Source organism: Periplaneta americana, chromosome 8 (assembly GCF_040183065.1).
Source record: "Periplaneta americana isolate PAMFEO1 chromosome 8, P.americana_PAMFEO1_priV1, whole genome shotgun sequence".
NCBI classification, from domain to species: domain Eukaryota; kingdom Metazoa; phylum Arthropoda; class Insecta; order Blattodea; family Blattidae; genus Periplaneta; species Periplaneta americana.
Genome location: NC_091124.1, coordinates 35,788,307 through 35,811,479, shown reverse-complemented (window position 1 = coordinate 35,811,479; position 23,173 = coordinate 35,788,307). Strand labels below are relative to the sequence as shown.

At 35.4% G+C, this 23,173-nt stretch overlaps 1 protein-coding gene across 8 annotated transcripts in view; it reads right to left on the bottom strand.

The window, feature by feature from the left end:
• hd (humpty dumpty) overlaps window positions 1-23,173 on the bottom strand; it is a 31,307-nt gene that overhangs the window by 5,759 nt on the left and 2,375 nt on the right. The window contains exons 1-8 of one of the 8 annotated variants that reach the window (XM_069832742.1): window positions 22,329-22,426; window positions 20,815-21,036; window positions 19,963-20,146; window positions 18,299-18,450; window positions 13,619-13,874; window positions 10,921-11,071; window positions 7,375-7,646; window positions 1,052-1,255 (exon numbers count right to left, since the gene is read on the bottom strand). In XM_069832742.1, the coding sequence (XP_069688843.1) occupies window positions 1,052-1,255; window positions 7,375-7,646; window positions 10,921-11,071; window positions 13,619-13,874; window positions 18,299-18,450; window positions 19,963-20,146; window positions 20,815-21,026 (1,431 nt within the window). In that variant the 5' untranslated portion in view covers window positions 21,027-21,036; window positions 22,329-22,426. Of the gene's footprint in view, window positions 1-1,051; window positions 1,256-7,374; window positions 7,647-10,920; window positions 11,072-13,618; window positions 13,875-18,298; window positions 18,451-19,962; window positions 20,147-20,814; window positions 21,037-21,728; window positions 21,980-22,019; window positions 22,427-23,173 lie in introns of those variants that run through there. The other 7 variants (XM_069832737.1, XM_069832739.1, XM_069832738.1 and 4 more) reach the window with 7 other exon arrangements.

The following is a 23,173-nucleotide window of genomic DNA, read 5'->3' as shown; positions in this document are numbered from 1 at the left end:
AACCTGTATGCACATAGAATTATTCCAATTCAGAAACAACTAAGTAAACTAAAAGAACTCCAAAAGGAAATAACATTTCAATGGATACCTAGTCATTGTGGTATATCTGGAAACGAGATAGTCGATAATATTGCAAAACAGGCAACATATTTGCTACTGAGACCTCTTCAAGTGATATCTCTATCCTGTGCCTTTGCTTTAGTAAAGTTTCATTTTATAAACATATGGATCAACAATTGGCTCTCTTCTGACAAAGGAAAAATTTTACAGTCTGTACAAAAGAAACCAAATGACCTGGAAATGTACAAAAACTTGCCCAGACATGTTCAAACATTTTTAACAAGAGCCAGAACAGGTCACATTGTCACTCAATTGTACCTACACCGATTTCACATTTCTGATAATCCTACTTGTCTGTGGTGTAATAATCATGATGAAGATCTGGAACACATTCTTCTATACTGTCCATCCATAAACCACAAAAGAAGTAAATTAAAATCATCAGTACCGGTTGCAGAAGACACATCTCTGCAGTATATATTGACTAAACCCCACCTCTGGCTACTAGCAACAGGCATCTATAATGAACACCGATCAAAATACCCCTCATTTCTCGTGGAAAACAACAACTCAATAGACTATAGTGGACTATAGTGGACTTTATGTTGTCAGCAAACAGCTGGATACTACATATTACCACAGTAATACTTATTATCTTCTGTACATAGCAAAAAAAAAGGAAGCAATTTTCTTTAATTATCTGAAAACTAAATTGCCTCAAGTTCCTTTTCACTATACTCCATTCACATGTATAGAAATAAATTTCGTGTATCGCTATGTGATCGGTAACAATTTATGTTCAGCAACCTAAGTTCAGATTTTCCATGTAGCAGGCACAAACCTGAAATAGACAGTTAGCAAAACTTTTAAGTTTATTGAAGAACTGGAGATGAGGAACTGTCTCTGGAATACTTTAAACAAGGATTTCAGAAACAGGAACTTAGTAAAGACTCTTTGGATGAAATTAATTTCACTTATTGTATGTGCATACCTTGAGTGACTTGAGGGAAGCCCCTTGGAAAGCAACAGGAGCCAGCAGAGTGGGGGGCACCCCCGCCAGGGGGCCAGTTGCAGCAATAGAGGACTTGCAGTTCATTAGGAAGTTGAACAGAGCCTGTGCCTCCACGCCCTCCACATATATCAGGGACTCTGGAGTCCGGTCCACACCCTTCTCTTTATCATGCTCTATTTTTATCTGGAAAAGTAAAATGCATAACATGTATGTATGTATTTATTCACACTGCAGTGGGTATATACCCGGTGGCAGTGGTAACTAATTACACTCAATAATGACAATAATAAACTTATTAATTAAAAATACAATTAATAATAATACTAATAATTAATAACAACAACAACAACAGGGTAATATACTAAATTAAATGAAACGATCACTTAAAATAACATTTGAAATAAATCTAATTTGTATCTTAAAACTAAGATCGAACTAAAACCCACGAGTATGATATGTTCATATCTGCACAAGTAGCTTTCAACATTACACTCATTTCACTGTCAACTCACTCACTGCACTGGAACTACGACACATTTCACTGATTCTATCCTGATTTCACTATCACTTCAAAAACATTTCACTGTTCAAATTCTTTGCACTGCCACTATAAACTATAAAGCTTCACTGACAGGAACACGTTTCACTTACACAGCACACTTCACTGACACGACATACTTCTTCACTGATACAACACACTTCACTGACACAACATAATTCTTCACTGATACAACACTTCAATAACAACATATCATTTACACCCTTTAAATACTGTGTATAATATACTACCGTCTATTAGTAAAGTCCTTAAGCCTATTTTTAAATACATTTTTGGTTGTTGGTAAAGCCTTTAGTAAGTCTGCAGGTAAAGCATTCCAGTCCCTGATAGTACGATTGAGAAAAGAAAACTTTCCAGTGTCAGTCCTCTGCCTTCTTTCCCTCAATTTATATGAAATATTGTAAGTAATGGTTGGTTGGTATTAGTAACAGCCGAAAATAACATAGCAGTTGCTTTGTCCCAGTTACTCAAATGAAACATTTACAGAAAAAAACAGAGACTTGCCACTGTGTATGGTCTTCAGTCTTCAAGCTTGCTAGCTGCTAACTTTTACTTTAGCGGTTAAACTCCGTTTACATTTCTAATTTATATAGTTTAAAATGCTGTAGTACAGCTTGCCTCATTATCTCCCACTCTGCAATGTGCAGGGATCCACTGAAGTACCAGTTGTTTATTTAATTTGACTAAATGTCTTAAAATTTTATGATACCTTAGAATAAGGTTATCAGCAAGCCTAGGGAGTTCAGCAGTTTAAAGACAGGTTAATGATACACAAAGTATATATTGCTGGTTGTGTTTGTAAAGAAACTTCTTCCGCCTATACTAAAAGCCAGGTTATGAACCGACTAAACAGGAAGTAATTGGCAGGGCGAGAGGAAAGTGCGGGTTAGAGGGGTAACCTGTGCAGCGATGACACGTTCAGTATGGCGGGGTGGAGAGGGGAAGGAGAACGGAGCTTTTCATTGGACCTCACGTGAAAATGTCGTCTGCTAACGAAAATCTGGCAACGGAATCACGGAAACAGTGTAGCCAAACTTCCCAGTTCCTTTGGAGTACCACGTGCATTACGAGTCGCATTTCGTACCAGCGTCATTAGCTCGTACTTTCTTAAAAACAGTAATTTTAATTACTAATATTGTTGATAGTGTTATCGAGAACTATAGACAGTAGTTATTTTAAACATATCGGTGACAAACGCTGAACATGCTTTGAATCTCGCGCCACTATGTGGTAACAGAGCTCAGAAAGCGAGCAACAGAACGTTGCTTTCGGTTTAGTCGGTTCATAACCTGGCTTTTAGTATAGTCCCGAAAGACTGCCCATGCGACTTCATACTAGTGATCGGTTGTCTGATAGTTGACAGCTAGTATTGCAAGAGTACAGGCGAGTACAAGTCTACTGTGCACAATTATTATGCCGAAAGTTTCACTGAAAAAAGAAGATAAATTAAAGAAACTTGTGGAAGTATACGGAAGTAAGTACATTTGTACAGATAACATTAATATCAAATGTAACGTGTGCCACACTGTAATAAGGGGTGCGAGTTCCAAATACATAGAACAGCATATCAAACCTCAGAGACATGAAGCTCATTTACAATTATTCATATGTAACGAGAAGGAAGAAAGCGCGCCTTCTGTTTCAAATTCTGATAGACACAATGATTTTTTCCGGGATTTGTGTGAAATGATGGTGAGCGCAAACATTCCTTTTAACAAGTTGGAAAACCCCTTCTTCAAGAATTTAATAGAGAAGTATATAGTTGAAATATTAAATGTACTCGATGACGAAGACAGCGCTGCAATCAAAGAAGCTAAATGCCTCACCTCGAACTAGCTATTAATAGATTTGAAGTTAATTGCAAATAAGTTTCAAGACCTTTCCAAAACCATTACCCTGCTACAATCAAGAAATATGAAAATAATTAGGCCATCAGACTCGTTGAGGGATTGTCTACTGCAAACAATCAAAGTGAAAATGGAAAAATTGTGTCCGTGTAACAAAAGTTTAAATACATTCTCAAGAAAAACGTTGGATTTTCCAGACTTTGTGAAATTCGAAATCAAAGAAATCCAATAGACAAAGTTTTGAACAGTATTGACAGTGATTGTGATAGTGTTGCATGGTTTAAGTTTGCCCCCATCACATCATGTGACGTTGAAAGAACCTTTTCTCAGTTAAAAAATAGTTTGTCAGAAAATATAAGAAGCTTTTCATTTGATAATTTAAGAATGTATGTTGTAGTTCATTGCAACAAATTATATGATTAATGTTTGTAAACAAAAGAGTGTGAGGAATAACTAATTCATAACATATGAATATGTAAGATTTATTTTTGCACTTAATGTTATATTCCTGTACTATTTTTCAGTTCACTTTGTCAAATGTAACTTAATCCTTTTATTATTATGCTAAAGTTTGGGCGAGGAGTTATTTTTGTCGTAGTCTGTACTATAACACCCGTGTACGTATCGAATGCTCACTGTGTGTAAAGAGCGTCAGGGTTCAATAAACCTCCCTTCATACTTAACCTGTAAGCATTGTTTACCTGCTGAAGTCCCGGGCTTTGGTTATCAGACATCCCTGTTTCCCAGTGATAGTCCCCAAATTTTGATTTCTGTCCCCAGATTTAATAATTTTTTCCCAGATGTTGCCGGATTTTCATTGTTAATTATTAATATGGTTTAATGATTCTTCACATTGCTATGATAAATTTTGTTAATGCAGCTTTGTCACTTTTTCATGATGCCACAATCAAAACTAAATATGAGGATGTAACTACAACCGAGTCATTCATTGTTATCTAAGTTAATAAAAAAACTGAACCCCAGGAAAGAAGAAAAATATATTCCACCATCAATTACATAACTTTCGACCATCTTTAGAAGAAGTGGCTGTTATTTCACAACAAAATTCTCAGTGGCTCTTATGAATTTTATGAAAATGCTGTTGAATATCTCAGTGCCATGTTATTCTTTCAGAAGATAAGATATCTAAATGTTGGGCTAGATCCTGATCTGATGGGCTAGATGATCTTAATAAGAGGACCACTGGAGAAGGAGGAGGAGGAGGAGAAGGAGAAGAAAACTATGAAATGTACTTATATTGCTGTAACCTCTTCTACAAAGAATAAACTTGAAGAGACAGTCCATTATTTTTTTCAAATGTAGATGAACTTGATCTGGATGAAGATAATTTATTTTAAGAAATATATGGCTTTAGAGAAAATGGCACAGTGGAATGAAAAAATGCTATCCTTTGCTCAAAATAGAGTGGAATTTTTTTTTATTTTTTTTTTTCTGAGAAAATGACTTCCTGTACAAAACTCCAGAAGTTGATTGAACTATCTCTGTATCTTCTTCTTCGAAGTAATGGGTCAATGGAGAGTATTTTCTTCAATGAACATGGTGTGGATATCCCAAAAATCCAGAATGACTTCAGAAAATTCCAGCCATGCTTGCTGCCTTAACCAACTTCAACATGATCTGTCAAGAATTTGCTGAACAATTGAGGGCTTTGCCAGAAGAAAGGCGGATAGACCTATACGCCCTTCTTTGGGAAAACGGTTTAAAATGTAGTGAATAATTATAGTAGCGAAATTTTGTGTTAATTGTACTGTACATACCTGCAGGACAGGGTTGCGTGTGTGTATAACATTTTATTCAGGTGTGTTTTAAAATCTTAGATTGCATGTATCTCAATTCGCCATATTGACGTATACACCCTTTTTCCGGCAAACCCCTCAATTGGGATCTAGAGAAGACCTGCTTAAAAAAATTCACTCTTCCGAAAAATCAGTAGTTTAGTCTGTAAATAGAATGAGTAGGTCTACCAGTATTTTAAATCTTTAAATTGCGTGAAAACAATATAAGTGAACGGCAATGTAACAGAAATGTTAAAAGTATTTTTTTTATATTATGTTGATATCTGTTCCCAGAAATTGTGAAAAAAAAAAATCTGGTAACCTTATCCTAGAATATTGAGATTTTTTTGCTGTTACTCATATGCCATAGCAAGGATAAGTACTTTTGAATCTGATATTATCACAGCTTTCTCAAATGTATCTATTCAATACAGGATATTCTGTAAGTCTGAAAGAATAGCTAAAGTTTGACCATCAAAATCAGTAGTGTTTCAATGTGTTGTTATTAACTAATGCTGGATTCTTGACAATAAAGTCATTAATCTTTTGCTCTCCAATATAGGAAAGTGAGATAGGCACCATATTTTTATGTTATGGTGGTTATATTATCTACACACAGTCCCCAAACTGTTTGGACGACCACACCTGCAATTGGTTAGCAGGTCCATGTGACCTAGCTAGGAGATTGTCAGATAACTCCACTGACCATATCCCCTCTTCACTACGTATGCTTATGCATATCATGGCAGGCAACGTAATACGGCGAACGCCAGTAGGGGAAGTTATCCCCACCAGCGCTGCTCGGCACCTCAGTCGCCTGGTCTCTCTATCTACGGTCTCTCCCCTTCGATGGATCACTGGATTACACAAATCCAAATTGGGACACATTAGACATGATTACACAACACAACACAGCCCACCACATGTACTAACACAATACAATGTAATGTGGAACCAAGTTCCACTCCTCACTGAACGGCTAACACGATGTGCAACTTCACTCCCCTGCCCAAAACAATGCCAATGCACACCATCAGTACCATCGCTTTTCGGCGCTTATTTCATATTTTTCCCACAGGTTGGACACTCGTAATGACTAGCAAGTAGCCCATGCTCCTCACAGTACCTTACCGTATCCGCCTTCAAATTCTCCCTGCACAATTTGAGGAAGAAGTGCACATCTTTGGTACGGCTCATCACTACACGTGGTTCCGTCTGTACACGAAGCTGGACACGGACACAATGAAGCTCCACCAGTGCGCGTTAACACTTATGCCACTCCCTCTACGCGAGACTGGAAACTGATGCGGAATTCAGATCTCGCTATTACACTTTCGACTTGATTTTGCGTAGATTCGTAAGTTTGAGAGATGAAGTTTAGGAGTACATCATGCTCCAACACCAAACTAACGACACACATTGCATTTCTGCAATACGTTATGGCAGTTCCCTTAAACATAAATAGATTCATTTTCCCTTCTACCCCCAACTTGCCTCGGTAGCCGAGAGGTCTAAAGCGTGACAAAAAAGTGTGCGTGCGTGTAGCGTTTAGTTACGAACTTACTCGGATCGAATCTTACCCTCTGCAAAGTCATAAGAAAAAAAAAAGAGAGAGACATGAAGCAAGGAACAGAGAAGGAGAGGCTGGAGAAAGAGAGACAGGACGAAGTTCCTCTTTTGCTTGACAGATGTCGCATTTACTCTTTTTGTTCCACTTTCCTCCACTAGATGCCACCCCACCCTAAACCCCTAGCTTGTAGGGGAAAAGTGGAAAGGGGTCGTGGGCGGAGCTTAGCGTTTGCCGTATTACGTTTTTACCACATACTGAAATGGCATTTCCTCCATTTTAGATGAACAGTTACATGCTGTGACTCGATCCCCAGAGCCTCATTTGTTAAAAACAAGTTACACCATGGAAAGGTGAGGGTGGGATTTCAGTAGGAGAGGTTATGGAATGCACTTCACTATTCCTTGTCACCCATGTTTGAATCTAATCCTCTGCAAAAGGGAAAGAGAGAACTTACTCACCAGTACCTCTGTGATTTGGTGACTAGGATCCATCCATAAGAATAAGCTGCATGTAATGAATTACTTTCTCACCTGTTTGTTTTTAATTTTGCGAATTTCCTCAGCTGCCACCCCCATGCTTTCCAGCCACTCATCAGCAGGTTCATCTTCGTCTTCATCTATGTCACCTCCCTCTGCTAGTTCCCTTGTGCTCCTCCCAGCAAACGAGGCGTTTGAACTGTTACACTGTGAGTGCTCGTCCACTAAAGAGTCCAATGTCTCGTAGCCAGTGTCAGCACTTTCTAGCGACAAGCGTTTGAATGAAGAGGACATGGACTTCCGGAGTGGCATTGTGTAAACTACATCTACAGAGTATGAAAAAGTGGAAATTAGATTATTTCGTTATACACAGGAAATGTGATTATAATTATAGAGTGAGGATTCGTATGCAAAAGCATGCTTTACTTACTAAATCATGCAAAAACATTTTTAAAAATGTTTTGAACGTCTGTGATGACGAATATGCAAACTTAATCGTGCATATTTTCAGAACTTTATAGCACATTTTCTAAAAAGAAATAATAATGATATTCTGGATTGTTTGTCACATAAAAACCAAATGCAAATTATTATTATTACTATTATTATTATTATTATTATTATTATTATTATTATTATTATTATCATCATCATCATCCAATGGTAAGGTTTGATATTGTCAGAAGAAATGTCAGAAAAGTGAAATAGGGAGAGGAGTACATCAAGGAATCCACACCTGTGGAGTAACGGTTAGCACGTCTAGCCGCGAAACCAGGTGGCCCGGGTTCGATTCCCGGTCAGGGCAAGTTAGCTGGTTGAGGTTTTTTCCGGGGTTTTCCCTCAACCCAATATGAGCAAATGCTGGGTAACTTTCGGTGTTGGACCCCAGAATCATTTCACCGGCATTATCACCTTCATCTCATTCAGATGCTAAATAACCTAAGCTGTTGATAAAGCGTCGTAAAATAACCTACTAAAATAAATAAATACATCAAGGATGCCCTTTATCACCTACCTTGTTCGACATCTACTTGGAGGATTTAGTGAAGAACTGTTTTCAGAATATGGGAGGAGTGACAGTAGGAGGAAGAAGAATAAAGTGCATAAAATTTGCTGATGATATGGCATCGTTAGCAGAAGAGGAGATGATACTAAGGGATATGCTACTGGAGCTAAGTGACATTTGTGAGGAGTATGAGATGAAGTTAAATGCAAATAAGACGAAGACATTGTCATGGGAAAAAAAATAAATAGAAGGTGCGAATCCTAAATGAGGCAGTAGAGCAAGTGGACAGCTTCAAATACTGCAGTAACATGAGCTGCTACCAGGAAGACAAAAGGAGGATAGCAATGACAAAGGAAGCTTTTAATAGAAAAAGGAGCATCTTCTGCTTACCTCTGAAAAAAGAACTAAGGAAGAGATTAATGAAGTTCTTTGTGTGGAGTATAGCATTGCATGGGGCATAAACGTGGACTTAACGACGAAGTTAAGAGAAGCGACTAAAAGCATTTGAAATGTGCATATGAAGAAGAATGAATTGGACAGACAGAATAAGAAACTAAGCTGTGTTGGAAAGAGTGGGTGGAGAAAGAATGATGCTGAAACTGAATAGGAAGAGGAAAAGGAATTGGCTGGGTCACTGGCTGAGAAGAAATTGCTTACTGAAGGATGCAATGAAAGGAATGGTGAACGGGAGAAGAGTTTGGGGCAGAAGACGACATTAAGATCATATGTGGAGACTAAGAGGAAGACAGAAAATAGGAAAGATTGGAGAAAGCTGGGTTTGCAGTGAACGACCTGCTAGTGGGCAAAACACTATGAATGAATTAATTAATTATTTTTCTTCTAGTTTCTCAATACAGATACACCACATCTCCCTTTTGTTGTTTTGTGAGGTTCAGTTTGTTGCAAATTAGTAGGTGTTCCTCAGTCATGGCACTGTTTGGTTCGCCACAGAGAAGACATGCTGGAGATTGAAGAATCTTGATCCAGTGAAGATGATGAGCAATGCAATCATGTCCAGACCAATGGAGGAACAGGCCAACTGACTCCTGACGATTTTTAGCTTTTCCATAGAGTTCCCGGATGTTTTCCCATTTCTTGTGCTTTGCTGCATTCTCATCATCTGTTAGCTGCTGGTTTTTGAAGACTGTTTTTATTTCTTTAATCTTTCTCCTGAGGATGGTTGGGCTATTTACAAAGTATGGTTTCTGTGATCGTTTTTAGCTATCCAGTTGATCTGCCATTTCATTGCCTATTATACCTACATGTGATGATACCGATTGGAGGTATATCATCTTATTGTGCATATTATAGCATATTTTCAGGATTTCGTTGCATAAACCCAGGCCTTACCATTTATATATCTTATTTTCATTTATCCCTCCCAAATACATAAAGTAGTAAAATAATCAATCTTCTTAATGTATCCAGCTGTTTGCTGACAACATAAAGTCCACTATAGTCTATTCAATTGTTGTTTTTCATGAGAAATAAGGGGTATTTTGATCGGTGTTCATTATAGATGCCTGTTGCTAGTAGCCAGAGTTGGGGTGTAGTCAATATATACTGCAGGGCTGTGTCTTCTGCAACTGGTACTGATGATTTTAATTTACTTCTTTTGCGGTTTATGGATGGACAGTATAGAAGAATGTGTTCCAGATCTACATCACAGACAATTTGGAGTATCTGAAAGGTGAAATCGGTGTAGGTACAATTGAGGACCGTTTTTGCAAAACTTGCTAACTAAAAAAACTAAATTTTACAGGAGAGACAAAACACTGTAGTAAGCAAATTTTGCTGCTAACTCTCACTTAGGAGAAAGCAAGTTTTGAAAAAACGATCACACTTTGACACACTACAATGAAGAGAAATAATCCAATTTTACTAAGACGCCTTTAACATCATGTAGAGGCCTGCCTTATGTTAACGATTCCATCAAAATCTCAATTTTGCAAATTCTGCAGTTAGCAAGTTTTGCAAAAATGGTCCTCAATTGTGTGACAATGTGACCTGTTCTGGGTCTGTTAAAAATATTTGAACATGTCTGGGCAAGTTTTTGTACATTTCCAGGTCAAAAATAGCAAAATAAGTTTTAGCTAAAAAAAATGCTATTTTTTCAAATAATTAATACTATAAAATGTTATTTTTAAAAACACATTGGCTTTGAATACAAAAAATTGATGCTATAATTTCACATCTCTCTCAACAGGTGATTTATGATTTGACATTTTCAATCAATGTCACTCTTTTCATTTTTAAATCTGCTGCAGACATTCTCTTCTTGTGTTTCTCCATGGAAATATAATTAATATTGAATGAAGTATTGGAAATCAACTCGCTCTAACATGTTTTTCCCTCACATTTTGCACTGATGTCACATGTATTTCTGTGATATCAGACCAGCGCTAAACCAAGTTCACATAATCTAAGATCAAAGTTACACAACATAAATTTAATAAAGACAAAATCCAGTTCACTTTTTGATCTTCGATCTAGTTAGCAATGTTTATGTAACTTGTCTTAGAGGTAGAAGTGTGAAGGGAACATTTCTAAACATATGACAGTCATCATGATGTTTTGGTTATGAGTAATTTTACCTTCTTGCTTTAACAATTGACGGAAACCTCTCGTGGTAGGCGTCAGCAATGCGTGGATATCTGTGAAACCAAGAATTCCTGCTGCTCTGAAGAGGCAAGTGAAACTATTGGCACACACGTAGAAGTAAGGGCACTGCCGAGCACGTGTTAGCTGCAAAATTCAATTGAACCCAGCTTAATTGAACAGCACTCAAATTAATACAATTTAACTTAACTCAGTTTTTTAAATCATCAAAAGCAAAGTATCAGTACAACAGCAGGTGAATACTTCTTCTCATACTTAAGAGTATAATATATCAGAATTCCTTATACTCATTAAGAGATTTTTTTATGATTAAAAACGTTAAAGAATTCATGCGTATAATTCCCGAAATATTTTACTTTTATATAATAACAAATATATATAGTCAAAAATATAAATGATACTCGAGAGGAAATTAAACACACAATAAATATGGGAAATGCGTGTTATTAATCGGTTGAGAAGCTTTTATCATCCAGTCTGCTGTCAAAAAATCTGAAAGTCAGAATTTATAAAACAGTTATATTACCGGTTGTTCTTTATGGTTGTGAAACTTGGACTCTCACCTTGAGAGAAGAACATAGGTTAAGGGTGTTTGAGAATAAGGTGCTTAGGAAAATATTTGGGGCTAAGAGGGATCAAGTTACAGGAGAATGAAGAAAGTTGCAAAACATAGAACTGCACGCACTGTATTCTTCACCTGAAATAATTAGGAACATTAAATCCAGACGTTTGAGATGGGCAGGGCATGTAGCACATATGGGCGAATCTAGAAATGCATATAGAGTGTCAGTTGGGAGGCCGGAGGGAAAAAGACCTTTAGGGAGGCCGAGACGTAGATGGGAAGATAATATTAAAATGGATTTAAGGGAGGTGGGATATGATGATAGAGAATGGATTAATCTAGCTCAGGATAGGGACCGATGGCGGGCTTATGTGAGGGCAGCAATGAACCTCCGGGTTCCTTAAAAGCCAGTAAGTAAGTAATAATAATTATTGAATATGAACAAACTCCATCTAACAGTTTAGGAGAAATTGCTGTACACAGGCAAACAGACGAATTGAAGACCTGAATTGACAAACATCCCAAGTCCAAAATTTACCGAATTTCACTTTTTACCTAATATGTTGTTTTGCATAGGTTACCATCCTGAAAAAATGAATATCCCAAGTAAGGCTCCAAGCCTGTGTTTGTTAATCATATAAATATTTATTTCAATACTCTTATATTGCTAGCCTGTTCTTTTTTCCTCTCCTGAAAAATGTACTTTAATGGACTTAGGATGTCTGTCAATACAGGTTTTCAAATTGGTAATAATAGCTCGGAATTTAACTGCACTGAGAGATATATTTGTTAAAATTCAAATGAAAAATAAGACATTAGGACTGCAAATTAATGAAGCTAAAATTAAATATGTTGTTGTTTTTCTAATGCCAGGTATTTGACAATAAAGTCATTTGACCTCTTGCACTCCAATATTTTTCAAAGATATTGTCATGATCCATGTATAAAATAGGACTTTAAGCCAAATTAAAATATCATGAAATATCTCAGTCTTCAGCCAGACTCGAGTTATATTTTTAATCATAAATTAAACTGGAAAATGCAGTCTTCAAATAATCATGTTGAAGCATTATCTACCTATATCTCTTCCTTTCTCTTTGATGTTTCTGTTCCCCTCTACACTTGGTGAAAAAATAATAAACTAAAAAACTTACAGATTATTGTCGGGCCATCGGATCTGTGCCTCTGTTAGATATGCGAACTGAACCCTAATTCCTTCTCAGCCTCGGTAATTCATTTCTTTCCCTGCATTCCTATCTCTCTCTTTTCTATCTCTCTCCCTTTCTCTCCCCCACTACTCTCAATTTTGAGCCTTCTTGCGGGACAGTTTATTTGCACTTGCAGTCCAGTGTTGGCAACTCAACATGAACACTGTAGCACTGAGTGGCAAAAGAAATATTATTAAGCAAGTACGTAAAAACATTTTGCGATGAAGAGAAACAAACAGGTCAGTATCTGTTTCCTATAAATAAGGCAACGAAAAGAGCAGCTGCGATCACAGGTGACGCTTATTTTATTTCAATTGATTACTATAAAATTACTTAACAAATACTAATAATACAACATCTTTATGTAATTTATATAGGCAGGTTAGAGCGCCTAATAAAGAAAATCGGGAGAGAGGGGGTCTGCGCAAGAGATGAAAAGCTAGAGTCACCAAGGAAGAACAGACCAAGGGAACCTTTAATTCTTGTAGATGATATGAACCCATGTATTTTAAGACGAAAGATACAAGAATTTTATACCGTACAGAAAAAAGTTCTGACATTGAAGAAATTACTGAAGGTTGCGAGAGAAGCAATAATTTCCAAGGTTGGAGAGAAACACTACGGAAGTGATTCGAGACATGGAATTTAGGTTTTAAAAATGTAGAAATACAAGATGTATTTTGATTGAAAGAAATTATATTGTACCATGCAAGACTAGTTATTTATGACACCATTTGATGGAAGTTTGGCAACATCCCTATTCGGCAAGGTTCGTGGCCTGCTGTTTGACGTGGTGGGAGGAAAGCGGATGAAATGGAGTGAGTACAGGCATTAACTTTACCAAGAACAACGACAGCGCTGAAGGGGCACAGATCCGATGGTCCGACAATACATTATTCTTACCTGAAACAAAGATCGGAAGCTCTCCCCCCATTCACGATGCAAGCAGTCTTTGATACTCTGATTTGCACCTATTATGTTGTTGGTAGCAGAAGTGAGACGGGCAGCTGAGCGGGGGAAGAGCTCGAACCAAGGAAGTGAAGGATGCTGCCACACAAGGCAACACTGGTGGAAACGAGCATTTGGACTTGTGTCCAGTGAGCGAGATGAACAAATGTTTTCACTTGCATTCAATCCAGTATCCAGACAACGCACAAAACTGAAACGCAAACACAGTTATCATAAAAATAAAGGATATGTCATATTTAACTCTTAACCCAGGAAGAAGAGTCAGAAAAATATTCAATGATTTCAATAACAATTTAGGTGCAATAGGCACACTTCACTGAAGGAAACAATTTTTGACAAATGAAGAGTAATGAAGACATATGAATTTCTATAAATTTTTCACTTCAGAATTTTGAAATTTAAAAAACGTAATTGAGAAATTCTGCCTTTTAATCAAATTTAAAATGTTGTTTTCTAATGCCAGGCGCTTGACAATAAAGTCATTTGACCTCTTACACTCCAATATATTTCAAAGATATTGCCATGGTCAATCACTGAAGCACAGACTTTGAGGTGTTATGAATTCATTTCTTGATTAGAGTTGCACAATGGACAGTTACGGGACTGATATATTACAATTCTATGCAGGTGCCTGGCCAAACAGTCATGGTCTATTCCCAATCTAAATGCAGCTACAGACTTTACGTGGTAAATCGGGAATTAACTGTGGGTTATGATGCAGAGAGTTCCATTTTTTCCCTTGGGATTGTGTTATCAATTTTGTTTGTTGAAGTCTAAGTATGTAGATTTAATAAATCTTTTCACAGAGTAATACGTAGATTTAGTAACAGATCTGTAAGTAGCAGTGCTGCCCTTCTTTGCTAGAGCATCCGCATTCTCATTTCCCAGGATTCCGCAATGGTATGGTTTCCATTGGAATACAATTCTTTTATTGAGTGATATTAATTGAGAGAGCATTTTAGTTATTTCTGCTGTTTGAGATGAAGGGTGTGTCTAGAGACTATTGATAGAACAGCTGCTTTGGAATCTGATAATATAACTGCATTTTTACATTTACTGATGTGACATAGAAGATTCCTGAGACTTTCTCTTATTGCAATGATTTCTCCATCAAAACTTGTTGTTCCATATCCAAGAGATCTATAAAGTGAGAAGAGACAGCACGTAACACCTGCACCGGCACCTTGTTCTCTGGAGATCAAGGATCCGTCAGTGTATAAATGAAGCCAGTTTTGTGGAGGGTACCTAATATTAATTGTCTCTAAAGACAATTGTTTCAGTGTTTACTTCTGATTTCAGTATTTCTTCTGTTAAATTTAGATTATACTCTATATTTAATAGAGTTAAAGGGTTTGGTTTAATTTGTAAGTTTTCTTTTAAATTCGGGATGTTGATTTTCTGTTTTAATTCTTGAACCATGGATATGAAACTTTTTTGAGTTTTTAATCACAGTCCATACTTCAACTACAGGATTCTTCAAAAGTAATGCATAACTAAAATTAAAATTGAATGAATAGATTTTGGACAGAAAGCTCAGATACATTAAAGCTTATATTTAGAAAGAAATATTTTTAACGAAAAAAAAAATAAATAAATAAAAATACAAAATATTTTTGCGACTATTGTTGTGCGAGTTATGACGTCATCGAGAACATTTTTAAATGATGTCCTATGGGTCACAGTCCTGTCATCTATCTGCAGTAACCATTTTGCTGTGTATTGTATTTGATAGTGTGTATTTCTTCCTTATACTCTCGTTGACTCGTAGGCATGTTGATGTGTCTGTGTATCTTTTAAGAATTGTAATTATATCAATTGTGAATAAATAATTATCTTATCTTAATTAAAATGTTGCCACTGATTTCAAATAATCCCTGTATGAAAATAACATTTGATTTCTAAAAAGATAAGAATAGCAAAGCAGAAAAAAATCTTAACATAACAAAATATAATGTTCACTTATTCAATTTCACAACAATTTTCATAGCTACAAAAATAAATGCCAACAATATTCACACCTGAAGGATCAATTCGCCAACAAATTTCATCAATCAGTCAATCAAGGGACATTATGGAGCATGTCAACTCCAAAACGCTTCCACTCTGTTTTGTCTCTTGCTAGTTTCCCAGTTGGTAATTATCATTTTCATGTATTCCTTCTGAATTTCATCTTTCCATCTACTTCGAGGTCTTCCCAGTGGCCTTCTGTTGTTAAAGGTGTTCATATATATTTGTTTTGCGCTGCTGCAGTCATCCATACGTATAACATGTCCTGCCTAATTTAATCTTCTGGTCCATATTACATCTAAAATTGACGGTTAAAGTTTGTAAATATCATTATTATATCGAATTTTCCACTTGTTTTAAGCAAAAGTAACTACCAAATATTTTCACTTGGTAAAAAAGAAAGAGAATTCAATATCCAATACAATAGCCAACACCTTCCTAGGACTTATGAATCCAAATATCTTGGAGTTATTTTCGATAGTAAGTTAACATGGAGCAACCATTTGAAATACATTTCTAAAAAAAAGCTCGTAAAAGATTCTCCCTTCTAAAAAGACTAGCAGGAAAGAAGTGGGGATGCTCTAGGAATACTTTGAACACTACATACAAAATGTTTATACAGCTAGTGCTGACATACTGCGGAGAAATTTTAATTACTTCACCTTTCATAAACGAAATAGAATATGTTCAAAACCAAGCTCTCAGACTCATTACTGGTGAAATCAAAACAGCTCCAGTAGATTCTATGAGATTCCTCACTAATATTAACAGCATCATAATAGAAGAAAAAGCACTGATTCAATATGAAAAACTTATCAGATTACCAGGAAACAATTGGCATTCATACAGTCCTCTCTGTAGATTGAAAACTCAAAAAAGTTTCTTATCCATTGTTAAACAATTAAAACAGAAAATCAATATCCCGAATTTAAAAGAAAACCTACAAATTAAACCAAACCCTTTAACTCTATTAAATATAGAATATAATCTAAATTTAACAGAAGAAATACTAAAATCAGAAGTAAACAATGAAATAATAAAATAATGGTCTTTAGAGACAATTAATATTAGGTACCCTCCACAAAACTGGCTTCATTTATACACTGACGGATCCTTGATCTCCAGAGAACAAGGTGCCGGTGCAGGTGTTACATGCTGTCTCTTCTCACTTTAGAGAACTCTTGGGTATGGAACAACAAGTTTTGATGGAGAAATCATTGCAATAAGTAAAAGTCTCAGGAATCTTTTATGCCACATCAATAAATTTAAAAATGCAGTTATATTGTCCGACTCCAAAGCAGCTATTCTATCAATAGTCTCTAAACACACACACCTTCATCTCAAACAGCAGAAATAACTAAAATGCTCTCTCAATTAATATCACTCAATAAAAGAATTGTATTCCAATGGATACCATACCATTGTGGAATCCTGGGAAACGAGAATGCGGATGCTTTAGCAAAGAAGGGCAGCACTGCTACTTACAGACCTGTTACTAAATCTACGTATTACTCTGTGAAGAGATTTATTAAATCTACATACTTAGACTTCAACAAACAAAATTTGATAACACAATCTCAAGGGAAAAAATGGAACTCTCTGCATCAAAATCCACAGTTAATTCCCGATTTACCACGAAAATCGTCTGTAGCTGCATTTAGATTGGCAACAGGCCATGATTGTTTGGCCAAACACCTGCATAGAATTGGAATATATTAGTCCCCTAACTGCCCATTGTGCAACTCAAACCAAGAAATGGATTCGGAACACCTCAAAATCTGTGCTTCAGTGGCTGGCCATGATAATACCTTTGAAAAATATTGGAGTGCAAGATGTCAAATGACTTTATTGTCAAACGCCTGGCATTAGAAAACAACATTTTCCACTTGTTTTCAAGTGGGTCAAAAATTGGACCAAAAATGTTCCTCAACACTTTGTTTTCAAAAACCATTAATTTGTGTTTTCCCTTTTTAGTTAAGCTCCATGTTTCCAATCCATATAATAGTATAGGTTGGATTAGTGTTTTGTACAAAATGATTTTTAAATTTCTAGTTAAAAACGGGAAGATAATTTGTGAACAGCATAAAAAGCTTTGTTTGCATTATGTAGTCTGTTAAGTATTTCATATTTTCTGTCATTAGAATTGTCTAACAAAACACCAAGATATTTGAACTGATTGACTGTTTCAAAAGTATAATTTTTTATTTTAAGACTATTGTGAATCCTTTTTGTTTTAGTGATTACCATACATTTTGTTTTACTCTCGTTAATATTTAATCCAATGTTTTGTGCTTTTTCCGTTAATTCAATAAATAGCTGTCTTATTTCAAGCTCATTTCTTCCTATTAGTAATAAATCATCAGCATATGCAAAAAAAAAAAAAAAAAAAAAAAAAAAACAAACAAAAAAAAAAAAAACAAAAAAAAAAAACAAATTTCATAGAAAAACAAAAAGGCATTATGTTGTTGTTGTTGCATTATTCTACACTAAGCAAGGAAGTAATCCTAAAACATTCTAAAGTGTTCATGTTTGTAAGGCCAAAAACTGTTTTCAAATAATAAGTTTACATTTTCTACAAGTATTTGGACTTGAAGATATTTTACACACCCTGTAATTCCTGAAGCTTCTTCACATGTCCTTAGCTTCTGGCTCCAAGCAAATGGGTTTGGAGACATGAACCGAACTTTTGTCTTCAGTGACCAGTCGATAGGGATGAATTTTTCTCCCTTAGGGCCTTCATCTGTTTCAACAGAACTGACCTAAATAAACAGAGAATATTATGAGTAGAGGGCGGATGTTGATGAAAAGTCATCTTCTTATTTTTCACATTAGGATGATGCCTATTAATATACAAATCCTTTCTATGTTAATATCAACGTAAAAAATTAATTTCTTATATTACATTTTTTTTACTTTTTTGAACTAATAGGTTATTTTTACATTTTTCCGGCATTTTTTGGTCATTTTTAATATTTTGAAGAGCTTTTAGATCATCTTGAATGCATTTTACTTCCTTCTTTACATAGGCCTGTTAAATCTTTTTCTAAGCAAACAGATCAGTAGTAGGCCCTACTAGTAATTACCTACTGAATACGTGAATAACAGTGAAGTTTGAGTTTTATAGTTTGGAACAAACTCTAAAGTCCATCCCTCATTTCACTGAAGGCTTCACCTCGCACAACAGAAGTAATATAAAATGCTTGACAACAGCTTAGTTTAAGTGAGAGCTTTGACCGCTACTGTTCTTTCATTGATACAAGGGTGTCTTTAGAATTCATGTTTGGAAGGGAGGAAATTTTCACGGTTTCCTGGACAATAGGACGTTGTGTCCCCAATATGGTTTGAAAGGAATGTACTACAGTAGACAATATTTTTAACACAGATTGCAAGAACGCATGCTGCGTCCACAATTTTTGTCATTTACACTCCCCATCTGGAAGGTCTGGTAACAAAAGTGAAGAGCGGAAGGAGGAGGAGATGGAAAATGAAGGCACTGACATGGACCATCTCTGATTGAAACACATTGTAAACCCTCATTAAAATCTATAGTTTTCCCTTAAAACTTTCATTTTGCTGCATGCTCTTTTCCTTCATTTTAGTAAAATTCCAGAAAGTTGCCTCCTCTCTCCGACATTTGCAGGGAAGTCATTTCAACAAGGTGACTAATTTTTAAGAAGTTGTGGTGCTAGTACGGTGAAAAATATTTCAATGTCATTTTCTTTTAATTTCATGTCATTTTTCCATTATTTTAAGAGCATTTTATTGATGATTTTAAGTAGATTTTTAGGTCATCAACATCCACCCCCTAATTATGAGCTTTAGTGTTAGTGATTAGTCAAGTGGAATAGACTTTCATCTTTTCCAATATGACTAACCCACAATGACGTTGTTTAAAGGCACTTTTCTAGGAGCTGTCTTCATCTTTTCTATACAGCATATTAACATCCCATCTCATGGAACAAAAAACAATATTACAGTTTTACTTTTAGAAGTAGTATTATGTTGTGTTGCTGTTTACAATCGGATTTAATCTTATACATTCAATTTGTTGGGTAATAATAGCAGGTAAGAAACTTACTACACAAAAAAAGGTACAGGTAACAAGGTACCAACGAACATCAGAACTTGCTTGATGAAAATTATAACTGACATTTGATGGAAACTGTACTGACAACTCGAGAAACAAAGAATTGAGACTATCACAAGGGCATGGCCTATAAATTTGCCTATACAATTGTAATTTTTGTTCCGACATTTTTAATTCAAGATACCTGGCTGTTATTCCCAGAGAGTTGACTTAAAATACTCGTGAATGAAGTCTGCAGAGGAGTACCACTTGGTTGGGGTCTGGAGTTACCACTTAGTAACTGAAACAGTGTTGTGTCTGATGACAATTCTAAATTGCTTAAATTCACGTTCTCCTGTTCGATTCTGGGCCTCTTTTCAAGACGAGCTCTGAAATTTAAAAAAAATATATATATAAAAATTAAAAACTTTACTTTCAAAAGTAGACAAGAAATCCTGTAACCACAACCAATAATAAATTGAACAGTACAAGACAAAGTTGTTATCCTACTACAAGATTTCTCTATCTCCTTGCAGAAATTGTGTTTTTTTTCTCACTGACCATGAAATAATAATTAATCATGTTCATAAGCTTCTATTATTGTATCCAGGTGAATTATTACAAATCTAATCTAGACAATTTGTACACTGATTTTTTGTGAGTAAAATGGTGAAATAAATTTACGAATATCTTAAAAACTGATCGAGTTATATCAATTTTAGGAAATACCTATGCAAGGGTTTTTTCTTTGGGCCCCTCTTTAATTTTCAAACACTTTTGGTAGTGGATTTAAGGTTTCACTTACTTGAAAGTGACGTATAAAAAAAAGTAAAAGTATTAAACAAATTACAAAGAAATTAGAAATTTCACCATCCTCTCCCTTTAATCTTCATTAAGATTAAAAACAAGAGCATGTAGAACATTTCTGCGATCACTTGGGAAATCTTGGAATCAACCCAGTAATCAGCCCTAATGGGATTCGAACCCATGTCTGAAAGCAACCATGATTCATACTCGTTATTTCACGATTATGCCAATGGCTATTTTATTGACTTACTGGAATGGATTCTTCCTTTTTTGAGACACAGAATCGTCTTTTAAACTCAAGTTACTTTTGTCTACTGTTCTCGGTATGTCTGTCTTGTTCATTCGAGCTTGCAGTGCCTTCTTCTTTTGTTTCAACCGATGCAGCCGCATCACTTCGTCTGGCCGCTTCCATGATGGAGACAGCGCACTGCTGAACAGGAAGTCTCCTGGTTCTTCAGCCATTATGGAGGTGCTGCAAAATCAACCAAATTAAACAAACATAGGCTACAAAATTAGTGTAATTTGCGGATGATCTCCCAAAAAGAACAGTCATGGAAACTCATAAATAATACACTAATTTTAGGTTCGAATATTCAACGTATTTAAATCTGCCACTGTTCATAGCAGCTACTGTATGTGAAAATAACACACTTATTGGTCTTATAGGAAGAAAGCTAAAACTGACACAGAGATGAAAAATGTTAAGTAACGAACATTTTAAAAACTTGTAGGCCTACTTAGTTCTGTTTTAGCTGAGTTAAGAGCAATTTACAGCATTAACTTACCACCTATACGCCTAGTGAAATTATTCATATTTCAACAAATTTCCATTTAGAATTATAGGAACAGGAACGCCATTCTGTAATACTCCGTAAAAAGACTCGGACAATCAATTATATAAAAAAATGAAAAGGAGCAGCTCCAGTGAGTGTTTTAGGCCTATTTTTGGTCCAGGGAAAACACAATACAAATGGAGTAAAATTAGTATGTTACGTAGACAAAATTTTTGGTAAAACGTACACATTACCGTGGCTCATTGGAGTTATTTCCTTTCATTTTCTAGGTTATCTGGGTGATTTTACAAAGTGTTAAGAAAGGCGTTCTTGTGCTTACCATTTAGTCTAATATACAGGTTTTGTTCTGAAATTACCGTACTGTATTTACCAAGTTATTAGATCATCCATTGTCCAATCTGGCCAATATAAATTCTCATAAATTCAGTACCGATACGTTATAGTAAAGTAGACCCAAATTTTCTCCTTGGTGCATTTTTAGCGACATTCAAATCCACATTGTTTAACTATACATCATATCACATAATTACATCACCTGTTACAAAGCTACCCTAGCGAGAGGAAAGAATTACTAGTCTTGCGAACAGTGAATATTTGTATCTCAATACTAATCAGAAGACAAGCATTCCTAACGAAGGACCATCCTGAACTCTGAACTTACATTACTTAAGTCCTCATGGACTTCGCTCACGTACATTAAATAATTTCATGGGCGTCCCATTTCATGCGACTATATATTAACACACAATGTATTTTCTGTACAATTAGTATTTCACTTTGTTGTTCACCACTGGCACAAAATGAGTGACACTACACAAGCGTACCTACAGCATCAGCAGTTTCGTGCCTAGCCCCACCTTTAATTCAGACCTTTAAGTAGCCTTTAAATGTGCTTTCACGTACATTAACTACATCACATTCTATTTCCGTGAATACGAATTATAAGAAATGAAGTTTCCATTATATGTACCACTTCAATTCTTCAACCTCATTTCATGTTTACATTTTTAAATTTAAACAACACCAACAACGAGTCAACGATTCGTGCGTTATCGGCTTCACGTCTAGTGCAGTGTTGCTAACCCTACAGTGCCAAAAGAGCTAAAAACAAGCTGAAATATACAATGGTACATTAATTTTATTGTAGAAATTCACGTAACAGTGATGTTATTACAAAGGGAGCTGGTACATGTATTTAGAAGAAAATAAATCATTTAACTGAAATAGCCAAGATGCATTCAAGCTACTCTATTATCCCGCATATTATTCAAAGTCACAGATTTAAAGGTAGGGGTACAGGTATTCAATAGGAAGGATTTTACTTATTTCTGGAAGCTATGTTTGCTTTTTGTTTCCTTGATATTAATGGTATAATAATTTCTAATTTGTTATAAATTTTACTTCCATATTTAACACATTTTATTTATACTTATTTATTCTACAGAATTTAATATAAAAAAATGATTACATCCAAATGTGTAAATTTTAGTTTTATTCTTCACAACAGACTTATTATTTAACATCAATAAGACCAATATTATCATTAGAGGCAAGAGCAACAGATGAATGATTATGTATACAAAATTTTTATTCTGAACTTTTGGTAGTTCATGAGAAAAAAAAAGAGGTACAGACAGTATATAGTACCATTATAAATTTTTTCATTGATTTTATTTTGTATTAAATATTTTTAAAAATAAATTATTGTAGCCACTCTAAACTTAAAAATTTGCATGCTTAATTATTTTTATACTCTTAGGAGCATGCATAAAAATTTTCTCAATATTCATGCAGGGGTTAATGAGATATAATTAA